The following is a 15,297-nucleotide window of genomic DNA, read 5'->3' on the forward strand; positions in this document are numbered from 1 at the left end:
GTTTATATCTGGGACTCTCCACCATTTGACCTTAGAACTGAAGAAGCTTCTCGGATGAGAGGTGAAACGTCTTCAAGCAACTTAAAGAAGTCCAGTCGCTTTTCTTTGCAAGCTCCTTTGACAATGGGTATTAAATATTTACAATAAGACGAAAGTAAGGAGGCAAAGGCTGCCGGGTCTGGAGAATTCAGATGTTTAGCTCTTTGCCAGGTACTGAAGTAGAAGTTAGATGAGGGGATGTAATCTGCATGAAAGCTGCCTAATAAGTTCAACTGCCAATCAGTCTTTCATCTCCACCGGGATGTGAATCCGAGACATAAATCCTATCAACTCAAGCCCTGCTTTGATGAGATGTTGGAAAGGGCTGGCCTGAAGAGCTAAAGAAGGACCGTCGGGTGTTTCTATATTTGCACCAAAACAATGAAAATGCCCAGATCACAAAATAGGTGGACTTAGAGGAATACATTTTCCCACACAGGAATCGATTATTGGGGAAATTAGCCATTGTTTAAAGTATGTGTGCAAGAGATGCAAGTTCACTGTGCTTTATTCAATAAATGAAATTTATTAACATTCTAGGAGGATAAAAAAAGAAAAACAAACATGTATTTACAATGTCTTCACTGGTGACATACACAACTTGTTTACATGCCAGTCACATTTGTAGTCTTATAATTATAATCCGATTTGACATAAGGGATCCCAGCTATTATTAGACTTTGAGTCTTTTCCATTAGGGCTGTGTCAGTTGAGAAAGCACAGATTAACCAGTCAGTGTTTACCTGGTACAGAAAGTGGGGCAAATGATAAACCTGTCCACGTGGGGACTTAAAGGCACATTCTAGTCAAAATGATCATCTGAGCAGGCAGGTTCAGATATCACTGGGGTTATCAGGGAACTGCAGTGCAGATTACCTCTAAATTAAATGGCTGATGCACCATTTTTTTTGGGAGGATTGTGTGTCTGAGCATGTGCGGGTTGGTGGGGCAGACTCAGCTGAGGATGCCTCCTCTCATGTGTCCGCTGTCGCTCAGCCCGTGCTCTATAAGTTTGATGTCTTCCAAGTCATCTTTGATGACACTGATCAAATGACTTAAACCTTCCTGCTGTTGTTTTAAGTGCTGAAAGAGAGAGAAAAGGAGACAGTGTTTCAGTTACCGGGAGAAGACAACTTAAACATTCAGCCGTCTCCGCCTTCATCCACAAGTTTAGAGCAGTCTTCCTCAGATTAGAGCCACCAGTAAACAACACAGAAGCTCTGAGACCGACCTTGAAGCTAATGTGTTTACAATGTTACACTTATTTGCAATAAGGAAAATGCACCTGTGCAAGAGTGATTACTTCTGTCGTTCACTGTCAGCACCTCAGAGATTACCCGCGTGAAGGAAGCTGGGTGAGAACCCTGACTGGATGTTAACATCATGATAATCTTTCAGCTTGTTGCAACTTAGTATCGGAAGACTCAAATGTTACTTTAATGTTCTCCTTCTTAGTGTTTTTTAAGTCCTGGGCCGAGTTTCAGCAATCACTGAACACATGTTGTGAATGCCTGCACAACAACTGCAGGTCAGAGGTGCTAAAGTTCCCACTCACCTGTCTGATTTCTCTGAGGAGGTCTGCGTCCACACTGTAACGCTCTTCTGATCTCACAGCTCCAAAGTGGTTCTGCATCCGGATTTGGGACATTAATTCATTTAACCGACCCTGTAAGACAAAGACAGAACAAATAATGTAAAAAACAAACACACGTTTGACGTCTAATAGCTGCTAAGAACTGTACGAACTGTTCATTCATTTTAGGGCTGCAATGATTCATCAAGTAACTCGAAAAACTATTACAAAAATATCCTCAATGAAAAGTCTTCGCATTGTTTCTTTGTAGCACTCAGCTAAGAGAAACTAAGCTAACAAACGAAGCTCCATTGTGTCATGTCCCAAACTCGAAATGATTATTCATGCTTTTGTTTCGTCACGATTGGAATACAGTAATGCACTATACACACACGTCTTAGCAAAACCCCCCTAGAACGGTTGCAAATTGTTCAAAATGCTGTTGCCAGGCTTCTGACGAAATCCTCCAAGTTTCCACATGCGACTCCAATCTTGATGCAGCTACACTGGCTTCCAGTTTATTTCAGACTGCAATTTAAGATTCTTTGAGAGCTCTTCATGGACAGGCACCAGGTTATTTCCCTGCTGATGGTGCCCATCTTTTCCCCCCCTTTTGAACAATTTCTATTTCCTCATTAAGGCAAACGTATTTATGCGATTACTCAATTAGTCAATGGAGAATTGATAGAATACCTGATTACAAAAATATTTCATAGCAACTAATTGTTTGAAAGAACATAGCACTGTGCAGCCACAGTTTCAACACACTTGCCTTGAACTGTGTGGGGGCATTGAGTTCAGACTGAATGGTATCCAGCTGCACCCTGAGGTGCTCCTCGTCCACTTGGATAGCGTAGCCACTTTTTCGCTGGATCTCCTGTTTGATCAACACCTTCCATGGGAAACAAAGGAGGAGAGATAAATATGGAAGGGAAAAAGAAAATGTAGATGTAGGGATGTCTGAATGGCTTATTAAAAAAAAAGTGAGACAGCTACCTGCAGCACTCGGTGAGATAGATCCATCAACTTCCTCTTGTACTGGGCGATCTTTGCCACTGTGGTTGCTTGGTTCTTTTGCAGTTCACTGATGTCATTGGAGATAATCTGCAAGTCCACACATGCATGGTTGAAAACAGTGAGGATGAACCTTTGTGACATTTCCAGAATTCCTTTGATTGCAAGTACTTTATGCTTTTTTAAAACTGATAACAAGCATATGTTTGATATTAGAGGTCTTCACACATCCAAAATTTCATGCCCGAATGCAAAAAGACTTGGAAAAAGTTTCACCTGGAGCAAAATTAATTTATTATTTGAATGCAGGGGCCATGGACAACAGAGAAAAATGCCAAACCTAACCTGGCAAGGATGCTCAATCTGCACAGATATTAGAGCTGACTGTAAATCACAAGGTAGCTTAAATGTAATACTTCTTTAGAGTTATGTAGCCGTCTCTCCTGTGCTTGGCCGTGACTTTGACTAACCGCCTTTGCCAGGAAATTTAGGTTAAAAAGATCCAGGTGTTTCTGTTGCTCCTTCCTCTTCCTGATTAAAGCAGTGTGGCTAATACCTCTATACAACTTAAAGGTCCACTCGCTACAACAGATACTGTGACTCATTTTGAAGCAGCGTTTAACAGAGTGACGAGAACTTTGACATTTATAACATTATGCTGAAACACACACACAGTTCAAGACCAACAGCATTAGAACTGGACTCAAGTGACAATATTAAAAAGTAGAAAAAAGTAGATGCGAACCCACACAGCTACCAGGTCTCATGTTCTAGTTTAGTTTGAAATGTCCTATGATATACATATGTATGTGGTGGCGTGTGGTTTGTGGCTCAGCTGCAGGGAGGGCTGAAGCAATGATCAGCAGACAGTGCCAAGGGAGGCTGGCCGACACAGCTGATTTTCACCATACTAATCACACTTTCTCCCATTGCAGTAGCTGCTGGGGCCTGGGGATAGCAGTGCAGACAGAGTGCACAGTGGAGCAGAGCTGGGCTGAGCAGGAGAGAGATCCAAAGCAGAACTGAGCAATCTGGACAGTGTTTAAATAAACGTCCCCTGAAAGTGCAACTGAGAACTGTGTGTGTCTCGTGCTGGGATCAGCGTAACAAAGTGTTACAATATAAATATACTTGTTTCCAAACTGATTTTGTTGCTAACAGAACATTTCTACCTGAAATAGCAGGTAAACACGGGTGTTTCTAATCACATTAAAGCTGAACCTTCATGTCATTACTAACACCTGTGCTTACATGCACTGCACCCATGTTGAGTCCTTTAAGAAAAAGACAAAAAAAAATCCTGGAAAATTAAAACCACAAACAGCAGGAACAGTGACTACTACACTCACATCCACTCTGGTCTGGTGCTGTTTAGTCATCTGCTCCTGGATCTGCAGCCTGCGGAGCAGCTCCTTAAATCCTACCATGGGCACTGGGATCAACCTGGACACAAAATGAAGCAGCAGCTTTTATTGAATTTTTGTTGAACTTGTAGTTAACGGTAACAACTCACAAAAAAACCTTTAGAAACTATTTATTATCAGAACTAGATCAAATTTGGAGAATTGGTGCCTCGGCTTTTCCTACTCAGGCTTTTAGAAAAACATTTCTCCTAATATGAACTAATTTATTAAAAATGTGTGAAAAGGGGTCATGGATGTTTATGCTAGTGTGCTTTTTCTATTCTTGTATGTTGCTTGCTTACTTGCTGTTTATTAGTGTTTGCTGGTTCCTCAATGGTTTGCAATATAGAACAGTTATCTTATCGTCAGCCCAGACTTTATGCTTATGCTTTAGCGCCCTCTATGGGTCATGTAGTAGACTAGGTTTTGAATTATTTATCATAACAGATAAATAATTCAGACAGTTTGTTATAGACTGATGAACACTTGGAGTCGATTCATGTTTATCTGTCATTTTCCATATTGGTTCAACTAAGTTAAATAAAATTGTATTATTTAGCCAGATGTCTTGCTTTTTATAAACTCTGGTAACTTTGCGTTAATTATAATAAAAACTTATAACACCACAACCAACTCACTTCTCTGGATCGGGGTTGTCCACCTTGGCCTGTTCCCAGATAATAGGATCCACTCCTGTTCAGGAAGAAACATTATTGGCAACTATTCAAAACAACCAACTTGAATGACACTTTCTTCTATTACAGTGGTCTCTCGCTATAACGTGGTTCACCTTTCATGGCCTCACTGTTTTGCGGATTTTTTGTGTGTGCAATTTTGCATGTTTTTTTATTTTTATTTTTTTAATTTTATTTTAAACAGCGCTTTATATTCTGCGTCCTGATTGGCTGCAGAGCATTGTCAATCAATATCGTGCCATCTCCCCTGTACAGTACAGAGCGCATTCAGCTTTTCATATTTACATAAATCTTCGATTGCTAGCAGTGTGACTCTGAAATGCTGTGCTGTATGTTTGTAAGTTTCCTCCCCAACAAACAACAACGTCGACGAAACGTTTTGCACCGTCAAAGGCAACCGCGGATGCCTTTGGTTTCATTCTATAATACTGGACTTATTTTTCTACGAAGGTTTAAACTTTGAGTGTTTAAACAAGATAGAAAAGTGTGAAAATGTTCATGCCTGTCTGAGAAAAGTGCAGAAAGTGTGTAGTGAGGGGTTTTACAGCCTTAAAACATCTATAATAATTGTGAAAAATAAAGTTGGCTACTTCACGGATTTCACCTATCGCAGGTTATTTTTGGAACGTAACTCCCGCGATAAACGAGGGACCACTGCACACAAGGAAAGAACACACCAAATGCACATTTACCTGCAGGAGCATTTTGCAGCAGCTGTTTGAGCTGTGCTGGGGACAGCTCTGTGCGTGTCACTGACATGACCACTCCAATCTGAGTGAGCTGGACCTTTATGTTAGCCTGCTCCAGGTAGTTGAAGAGGGTACTCGCTGGGATTCGCTTGGAGGTGCCATTGGGAGAGCGCTCAACCAAATAAATGATCACCTCCGTTCTAAAAAGGACAGGAGATACAAGAGTGTTTCTACATGATCTACTACTACTATAACAAAAACAAAAAAAGAAAAATAATCACATATTTATGACTTACTGGTCATTCGACAGGGCTTTGACACCCTCTACATTGACAGTGAGGGTCTGGTTGCTTCCTAGGATCTTGTGGAGGGACTCGACCAGTTGCTGCTGCTGAGCTCTCACATCAGCTTCTTTTTTATTAAGAATCAAGACTACTAAACCATCTTCATCCTTACTCATCGGGATGCAGCTGTACCCCACCGCCTAGGAACCACAAGATACACATGACTACAATGTAAAATTCAAAGCAAAACAAACCAAACACACTGTGCTGAGCTTTCTGTCTTTACCTTGAACCTGCAGAATGGGTTCTCCTGATTGAACTCCACAGGTGGGTTGTTGTTGCTGTAGTAGCCCTTCCCTGTGCCCCAGTATGCCTGCAGCTGGTTCCATTTGGCAAGTATGGAGTCACGCTCATCTCCTAACAAGGTGGGAGCTGACAGAGCGGTGACCTGCTGGTAAAGCTGGGTGGACTGATTCTGACCCGCCTGCTGACTGAACAAGCCTCCTGGCCACGGGAACCAGAGGTAAAACATGTCACAGCTCATTTTATCTTATTCTTCAAATGTATTCAAAAAACATTTTACTAGAAAAGAAAGATGCCAGAAAATCATGTGGAATTTAGTGAAATGTCTCCAATTTCATGATACCCAAAGTTGCATAATTATAACAACAAGGTATTGGCACCAGTTTTGAACTTTGTAAAAGATTTGTTTCTAACAGAATATCATTCTGAATAGCTGTGGTTGGCTTTAACTCTGTTCAACAATATCCATTTTATTTGTATTTTTCCTCTATTTGCAGGGAAATTGAGGTTCTTACCTTGCTGCTGCTGAGTCTGCTGGATATTAAAGCCTCCAAAGCCACCCAGGCTAGTTGCTCCTAGTCCAGTTCCAGTTCCAAATCCCGATGTTCCTGCAGCAGTCCCTGTGCTAAGCCCAGTCGGGAATCCAAACCCTTTGTTCTGCGTGTTACCAAACAGGCTTCCTAAAACAAAACAACGTGCAAACACAGGGAGGAAGTATGATTGAGGAAGTGCGAGTGCTCATGAAAAACCAGTTTAGAAAACAATGTTTGAGAAATATGCTTCCAGCTTTGCTGGAGAGACACCGCAGAAAATAAAAGGACTTTTGGCAGTTTTAGCATTTGTTATTTTACAACGGAAGCCTTAAAAGTGATACAATAGTTCCAAATAAATTTGTGGTAACAATCTAAATAAACAAAATTGTGAACATTTCATTGTTATCTGCATTGTGGCAGCGTTTTTAGGTGTAAGTAAATGAATGAAATTTTCTATCCTTTTCCAGTGAGCTACTGCCACTCATGACACACTTCCTAATTTGAAGTTTGAATCCACTGAAACAAGCGTTACGTAGAGCGACACAGCACGAGTCAAAAATAAGCACAAAAGTAGCCTAGCTGATGTTTACCACCTAGGCTCAGATGGCTGGCCCTGCTTTTGCCTGAGATTTTGTGCTGTTAATTTTTTTTCCTTCTCACTGTCGCCAAGTGCTTGCTCTTAGATTATTGTGGTTTTATCTCTATTATGGTAGGGTCTTTAGTTGCATTATATCAATAAATGTGAAATGAATTAAAGCCCATTTTTTTCTCTTCCAGTGCATTGCAATTTGGCCAGAAATGCAAGATGTTCTTCAAAAACCTAGCATTATCTTCATGTACCTTTCCTGGCTTGCACAGAAATGTTAACTGTAATAAAGCAGAGTGGGGGTTCAAACCAGCTCTATAACTAACCTGTTGCGGGGGGAGCAAAGCTAAATGTTGCCCCTGGTGCAGCAACAGTTGTCGTCGTTGTTCCGAAGCCACCGAATGCGCCTAAGAAGAGAAAAGAAATGTGCTCAATGAGGTGACAAACCCCCCCAAAAGCAAAACAAAAAACAAAACAGGTGAGAGAATGACAGAATGAAATCACAACTGCTACGATTAATAAGAGGAGAATGAGAATTTCACTAAAATATAGCGATTTACCTCTACACAAAGGTGAAAGTGTAGTGACTCTTGACAGCAATCAAATGAAATGACTAAAAATTCAACATTTTATCTCTTCATGCAATCACAGCGATGCATTGTGTTCATGAAATGAATCACCAGGTGAGGAGAAAACGATCCTTGATCCACACAGATATCAAACAATGGATGGAAATGTAAGTTTACAGACAGAGTGTACTGATTCACAAAGGTCATCTACCTGTGCTAGCCAGGCTATTACCAAAATTGAAAATTGTGCCAGTGGTGGTTGCTGTACCAAAGCACCCCACATTAAAGCTGACTGCTGCCGGGTTTGCATTTAAACCGAACCCCCCAAAACTAAACCCACCAGCCATGGTGTTTCCAGCTCCCAGCCCCCCAAATCCTGCAGCCAAAGCAGGCAGGCAGCGAGAAAGAGAGAATGACATGGAATTAAATGACACAACGCCAGATTTAGCACAGGCTCATTTATTGTAAAAACAGTCTTCAAGTGTCTTAAAAGAAAAGTCTGAACAATGAGCGTCTTACCAGTGTTGGTGGAGCCAAAGCTAAAGCCTGTGGCTGGTGCAGCAGTGGTGGTGGTGGCTGCCCCAAAACCAGGGGCTGTTAGAGCTAATGGAGGCAAAGCACACAAAAATAATACATTATTGGCTTTATTTTGCATTAGTTAGTAAAACAAAACGTTAACAGCAAGCACAAGAAGAAGGTCTTTATCTTCTATGTAGCAACCCCTGAAGGAATTTTCTTTTACAAAGGGACCGTTTACTAAAGTGCCCACAATTGCAGTTCCCAGATGTGAGCGAATCCCAGATTCCCAGGATAAAATGCTCAACTTCAGCTATGAAAACCACATTAACAGCCTAGTACAGACAGTTTTGGACTGTATGTAACTATCTGTGCTGAATACTAGTAAGGTCCTAGTTATACAGCAGTCACACAGGCTTTGAGGCTAGCTGGCAACTAAGTGGCAACCACTGGTTGCAAGGGGAAAAAATCAACAATACATTCCCTGGTTGGCAATTGGTTACTAGAGACAGCTGGCTGTCACTGAGTGAAATCGGTTGAAAATGCTGCATCAAAAGCCTCCTTTATGATTGCATCTTATGGAAGATGATGACTGGTCTGCAAACACCTAACTACTTGCGGAGTAGTAGTGAAACTTGGAAAAAGTGCGACAAACCAGAAACGGAGTTCTGTAGCCATCAAATTACAAATTATGCTTCGGTATTCCAACCAATATATTTCAAAACATACAACTTTTACTCTGAAGGTGAACACTCTCAGTTTACAGTTTGTGTCACACTTTTCACAGTTTTACTAGTGCATGGAGAGCAGCTGGTGTATCTTCCATGCAAACTAGGCAACCACTAATCTGCTAGCAATCACAAGGAGGCTCTTCAATGCAGCACTGCATTCTTTTTTTGACACCAATTTCACAGCAACAACAGCCAACAACTACTCGCTAAACAGTGAGAAAATGCACATTTGGTTGCTGGATGGTTGCCAACCGGTCTCTAGGCCTATATGACTAAAGACCATCCAAATAACCAGACCTCTTGGAGAAGCTCCAGGAATGCTTGCTTAACGACCAATACCTTTCAGGTGGTGGTCTTTATCGAGCTCATCACAAACTGGACACCCTGACAATGTTTATAGCGTTGGTGCCTTTTTGAGCATTTAGAAGTATCCTGTCTCAGAGTGACGCTGAAAAACTAGTTCATGCATTTATTACTTCCAGGCTGGACTACTGCAATTCATTATTATCAGGATGTCCATAAAACTTGCTGAAAAGCCTTCAGCTAATCCAAAATGCTGCAGCAAGAGTGCTGACAGGGACTAGAAAGAGAGAGCAGATTTCTCCTGTATTGGCTTCCTGGTAAATCCGGAATTGAATTCAAAATCCTGCTCCTCACATACAAGGTCTTAAATAATCAGGCCCCATCTTATCTTAATGACCTTATAGTACCATATCACCCTATTAGAGCACTTTTTGACAAACAATATGGCTTGTTGTGTGATACTACCCATCCAAGCAGTTCAGGTTTATGAGTGTCATTTGAGTATTTAATTAGTTTGTTATTTAGGACTGATTAGCAGCTATCTGTATCTGTGAGGTGCACCATATAGTGAGTGCTTAGTTAGTTGGTTGAGCCCCGTCATCCAAATTGCCCATGTTAAGGATTTAAACCCAAGAAACCAACTGGTAGATATGTTGAAAGTGCATCAAGAGGTGAAGAAATGCTCAATTTAAAACAAACTTACTAACAAAAACAAAACAAAAACACCTAGAAGCTTTGAGCCCTAGACTGAGGGAACCTAGTGGGCTCAGTTATGCTCCGAGAAGAAGGGTTTGTTCACATTGGTGGCGGTTACGTGATGATAATGCCCCATGTACAGGATAAACCCCGTAAGGAGTGAATCTGGGTCTAAGCTTTGGACTTACTACCGAATCCGGATGAGGCTGTGGTTGTGGTGGCTGGGGTGCCGAAGCCAAATGTTGTCGATGGCGTAGTTTTGGCTCCAAATGAACCGAATGAAAACCCGGACGTGCCTTTTAGAAACAAACAAACAACGAGAGAGCGCTGTAAGTACTGGGTGAGCTTGTATTAGCTTCCACACGGGCATCCAAAACAGTTAGCCACAAGAGCTAGGTCTCACTGGAGCCCAGTTTAGCACCGAAACACGCGAACACAAATCCGACTGCAATTCATTAGTTGCACTGACTCAAGTGTAAAAGCGCTCTCTGTTTTCACGTGATGTCTGTCGTTAGCCGGTAGACGAACCCACCGTAACAACTGAGGGTGAACCATTAGCCGACCATTTCTATGTATTACTCATGTACAAGCATTAACACAGCTTTAGCTTCGACACGAAATATGTGACACATCACCAGCTCTTACAAGTATTTCATAATTAACTAAAAATGTCCATACTTGCTGCTGGGTTGCTCGTGGCACCGCCAAAATTGAACGCCATGTTGAGTGCTGTCACCACGGACACCTTCTTCTTCTTCTTCTTCTTCTTCGTCTTCTGCTGCTGCTGCTTCTTCGTCTGACTCTGGTCCAACTGGGTGATGCATTACCGCCACCTGCTGTCCCAAAATAATAATTGAACAGCCGCCGGTACAAAAACAGTAGGTTACTTTTATGAAAAATATTTGTGGAAAGGAACATGACCGGTGTTGTGCCAAAAAGTGAGATGTTTCCGTGTGTTTTCTATGTGCAATATATTTGATTATATTGGTAAATAGATTGCAATCAAGAGGGGGGTATGAAGGGGTTTTAAGATAAGATAGAACTTTATTAATCCCTCGGGTGGGTTCCTCTGGGAAATTCGATTTCCAAAAAGCACATCACCGACAGAAGTTACAGTTACAGAATATTATATATATATATATACACACACACACACATACACACACACACATATATAAATACAGAGACAAATATAAATAAAATATACGAAGGGGATAAATAGAATAAATAGGAATAAAAATAAAAATACAAATGAATTGCACATTTCAAGTATTGAAGTCTATTGCACTGTTGACTATTTACAAAAAGTATTGCACAAGGTATTGTACAGTGAGGTGAAGAGGCACTACAGCTTAGTTGTTCCCCCCTCCTTTATCCTCCTGCTTCCCCTCCCTCTCCCCTCCAGAGAGGAGTTAAACAGTTTAATGGCGTGTGGGACAAAGGAGTTTTTAAGTCTGTTAGTTCTTGTCTTGGGGAGAAGCAACCTGTCACTGAACAGACTCTTCTGGTTGTTAATGGCCGTGTGCAGAGGATGCCCAGCATTGTTCATAATGTCCAGCAGTTTCTTTAAGGTCCTTTTCTCTGCCACTGTCACCAGTGTCCAGCTTCATGCCGACCACAGAGCTAGCCCTCCTGATCAGTTTCTCTAGCCTGCATGAGTCCTTCTTTGCTGTGCTGCTCCCCCAGCACACCACAGCATAGAAAAGTACTCCAGCAACCACTGACTGGTAAAACATCCTCAGGAGCTTTCTGCAGATGTTAAAAGACCTCAGCCTCCTGAGGAAGTACAGTCGGCTTTGGGCTTTTTTATACAGGTGCTCTGTGTTGCATGACCATATATGTAAATAAAGAAATGACCTGCTTTGCAAGTATGATTATTACTGTGCAATACTGTACCAACATTATAAAATATGTTATATAATTATATCGGGGTTTTTAAAAAATATTTATTTTAGCATTTTGCATTGTAATAGGAATCTTCCTTCTGGCTCAGAATGACCAGAACAGATACGTTTGGCAAATTCTCGACAGATTTTAAACCAGTGTGTCATTTACAACTGTTTAAATCCTGGGAATCAAGTTTTGGGCACACTGCAGATTTATTTTCTACACATGCATGATGGAAATTAGCGCATTGCATCTCTATTTATTGAGATCTGGAGACTGTAGAGGCCATTTGAGTACAATAAACTCTTTATGTTAAAAAAAATAGCTTGAAATCATTTGAGATTTGTGAGATGATGCATTGTTCTGCTGGAACCATCATAAAATAGGTACACTGTTAGAAGGGATGGACATGATCAACAGCAATACTCAGGTAGCCTGTCATGTTTAAACAATGCTCAATCGGTATTAAGAGGTGCCGAAATGTACCAAGAAGATATGCCCTGCAACACTACACCAGCACCACCAACAGCCTGCCCAGCTGATACAAGTCAGGATGTTTACAACAGCACCATTCAAATGTTTCAGCAGAAACTGAGACTGGCAAACATTTTCCAACCTTCTATTGTCCAATTTTGGTGAGCCTGTGTGAAGGGGTGGCATCGGTGTGGTCTTCTGCTGCAGATCTGCATTAAAGTTTGATGTGTTATGGGTTCAGAGATAATCTTCTCCTAAAAGCTGTCTGGGCATTCTCCTCTGACCTTTACAGCTCACTGGATATTTTTTAGACCTTTTTCTGTAAACCCTAAAATTACTTGTGTTGGAAAAATCCCAGTAGATCAACAGTTTCTGAAAATTTTAGACCAGCCCACATGGCACAAACAATCCTGCCTCATTCAAATTCACTTAAATCATCTTTCTTCCCAAGTCATCTTGACCATCTCTACATGCCTTTTTAAAAACGTTCAAATCACATGAGCCAATATTGTATATAAAGGTTTTAGAGCGACGTGTGCTCCCCTCCAGATGACATCTATTTCAGGGAAGGCCTTGTGTATTTCTGCAGGACAATGCAAAACCACATACTGCAGCGATTACAAAAGCATGGCTTAGTTGGAGAAGAGCCTGGGTGCTGAATTGTCCTGCCTGGAGTATAGATCTTTCACCTATAGAGAACATTTGGCACATCATTAAATGAAAAATGACCACAAACTCTTCAGTGGCTGGAAACCTATATCGGGTAAGAATGGGACCAAATTCCAACAACAAAACTCAAGAATCTCATAACCTCGAGGCCCAGACGTGCTTCAAACTGTTTTGAAAAGGAAAGGAGATGCTACATCAGGGTGAACACGTTGCTGTCCCAAATATTTTGAGACCTGTAGGAAACATCAAATTTGAAATGGGCTCATTTATTTATGCTCTGATTTGAATACAATGTTGGCTCATGTGATCTGAAAGTCTTTTAGTTTTCATTTTGTTAAAATTTAAAGAACATCCCAACTTTCTGCAATTTGGGTTTTACATAAAAAACAAACAAACCTTTTCTTTGTGGAAAACGTCCAATAACAGTCCAATAACTCATCTATATATGTTTAGCATAGCTGCAACTTTAAGCTGCATGTTTCATGTCTACCTTCAGGGATGCCAGCTGAAACATCTGCTAACTGATATTTGAAAAAGTGAAATTAAACATAATTCGAAGCAGCACAATTTTCTGGCTTTTCTGGGGACCGAGTTATATCATCACTATCTGGGCACAGCTCACTGTACAAAAGCCAAAAACTAGATCCAGTAATTTAAACAAAGAATGTCAGCGATGTACTTATTGTGATAATATTTTATTGCCAACTATCTCCCCGTCGCTTGGCGCAGAATCGGACTTCTTCACAAAAAAAGAAAGGAAATAAAAAGAGACAAACACCAGTCAACAAGACCTGTACTGAAACTACTTTTTATTTTTTGTATACAGAATAAAAACATTCAACATTTTCAAAACAAGTATGTGTTTTATGGCAGTAACAATACTTTCAGGAAACATCTACAATCAAAGTATGGCACTGCGTAGCTCAGCGAACAGTCCACGCATTGCTTTATGTGTTTTGGTTTTATCGACACAGCAAAATAATTTATTCTCTTTAGCCACAACTGTGTTTTTATACTGTATATTGTGTATTTTTCAAAGGGATTCAGATGAATCCTGTCTTTCATCTCCTTGTGAGTTTGTAACTCTTATATAAAACGCTGTGCACAAAGTTTCTAAAATGCAATCATTTTTTCCTTATTATAGTGTACGTGTTAAACACTTTACTAAAATCAAATGAATCCACTAATATCTGATATAGTCATTACGATTATCACAGTGCATATAAGCCTTTAATTAAAATGTTACATGAGCAGTAATAAAAGCCGGACTCGTCACAGTTCTAACGGAGGAATTCTGCAGCATTTTCCAGATCACATTATGACGGCACATTTTCATCACCAGCATCGAGTGAGAAAACTGTGACCCTGCACAACAACCTGCTAGTCAGGCACACAGTTTTCAAAGTGCAGTTTGACCCTACTGTTTGATATTAGAAATATCAAAAGGTTTTGTTATTTATTTAATTATTTTTTGGTAGCTGAAAGAAGAAGAAGGAAAAAAAGTCACGAGTAGATTTGTTGATATGGCACAGTGTTATGTTCACGCAACAAAAATCTTTAAAAGGAACAAGAAATCCAGTAACTTTAAAGACACTACTACAGCATCTAAAAGACATTTAAGTATATCACTTAGTCATAAAATACTGTCAACACATAAATTCTGTACTGTCTGAATCATGGTTTCAACCAAAAAAATCTGCCGTGGTTAAGGCTTTAGAGCTTTATAAATATTTATAAAGTTCTTACATGAAATGTCTTTAATTCAAACATTTCTACAATAACACATTTAAAAAACAACAACACAAAAAACCATAAAGCAAGGTTGGTCTTACTTTACAAATTAAAATTTCCAAAATATACAGTGTTTTGTCCGATACTCATCCCCATCATACGCTGAGAGGAATGTAAGCAGTTCGTCACTTCTTACACTGTATGTATTTACAAACAAATGCCATACTCTGAAGATTCTCAGGTATGCTGGTTTTGTTAGATATCCCTCTATGCGCCATGGATGAGCAGAAAATATTATGATGTGACATTTTTTTGTAACATGAAATGCAAATGAGACATAGTAACACTGATTTATCATCCGGTATATTGTGCTTTCTCCTGCTTTAATAACTGCTTTACAGCTTCTAAGATGAGACCCCCTGAGAGTGAAATATAACACCCCAAAAAATCATTAGTTTAAGGATTTCATCACATTGCTCCCCAAATGACTTCGGTGCGCTTGTACAAGTAATCATTCCATAAAATCTGAAGTCTAAAGCAAGACAAATGAGTTTAGCCATAATGAAAGGAAATTAACTATGTATGGAGGACCAAGACTGCCA

General features: G+C 40.3%; 1 protein-coding gene across 4 annotated transcripts; it reads right to left on the reverse strand.

Annotated features, from left to right (window-relative positions):
- Positions 1-529: 529 nt before the first annotated feature.
- Positions 530-10,725, reverse strand: nup54 (nucleoporin 54). Of its 4 annotated transcripts, none has more exons than XM_042218732.1 (15): positions 10,613-10,724; positions 10,123-10,230; positions 8,208-8,291; positions 8,029-8,064; positions 7,446-7,526; positions 6,516-6,680; positions 5,984-6,201; positions 5,710-5,897; positions 5,417-5,613; positions 4,668-4,722; positions 3,976-4,069; positions 2,609-2,716; positions 2,385-2,504; positions 1,595-1,705; positions 530-1,122 (listed from the first exon to the last, which is right to left on the reverse strand). In XM_042218732.1, exons 1-15 carry the CDS (start codon positions 10,653-10,655, stop codon positions 994-996), a joined length of 1,737 nt encoding a protein of 578 aa, XP_042074666.1. In that variant the 5' UTR covers positions 10,656-10,724; the 3' UTR covers positions 530-993. The 4 variants fall into 4 exon arrangements, with proteins under 4 accessions (XP_042074666.1, XP_042074665.1, XP_005917395.1 ...); XM_042218731.1 differs by having other exon boundaries at positions 7,900-8,064; XM_005917333.2 differs by lacking the exon at positions 8,029-8,064.
- Positions 10,726-15,297: the final 4,572 nt, after the last annotated feature.

Source organism: Haplochromis burtoni, unplaced genomic scaffold, assembly GCF_018398535.1.
Source record: "Haplochromis burtoni strain Fernald_Lab_line unplaced genomic scaffold, NCSU_Asbu1 Contig_23, whole genome shotgun sequence".
NCBI lineage: Eukaryota > Metazoa > Chordata > Actinopteri > Cichliformes > Cichlidae > Haplochromis > Haplochromis burtoni.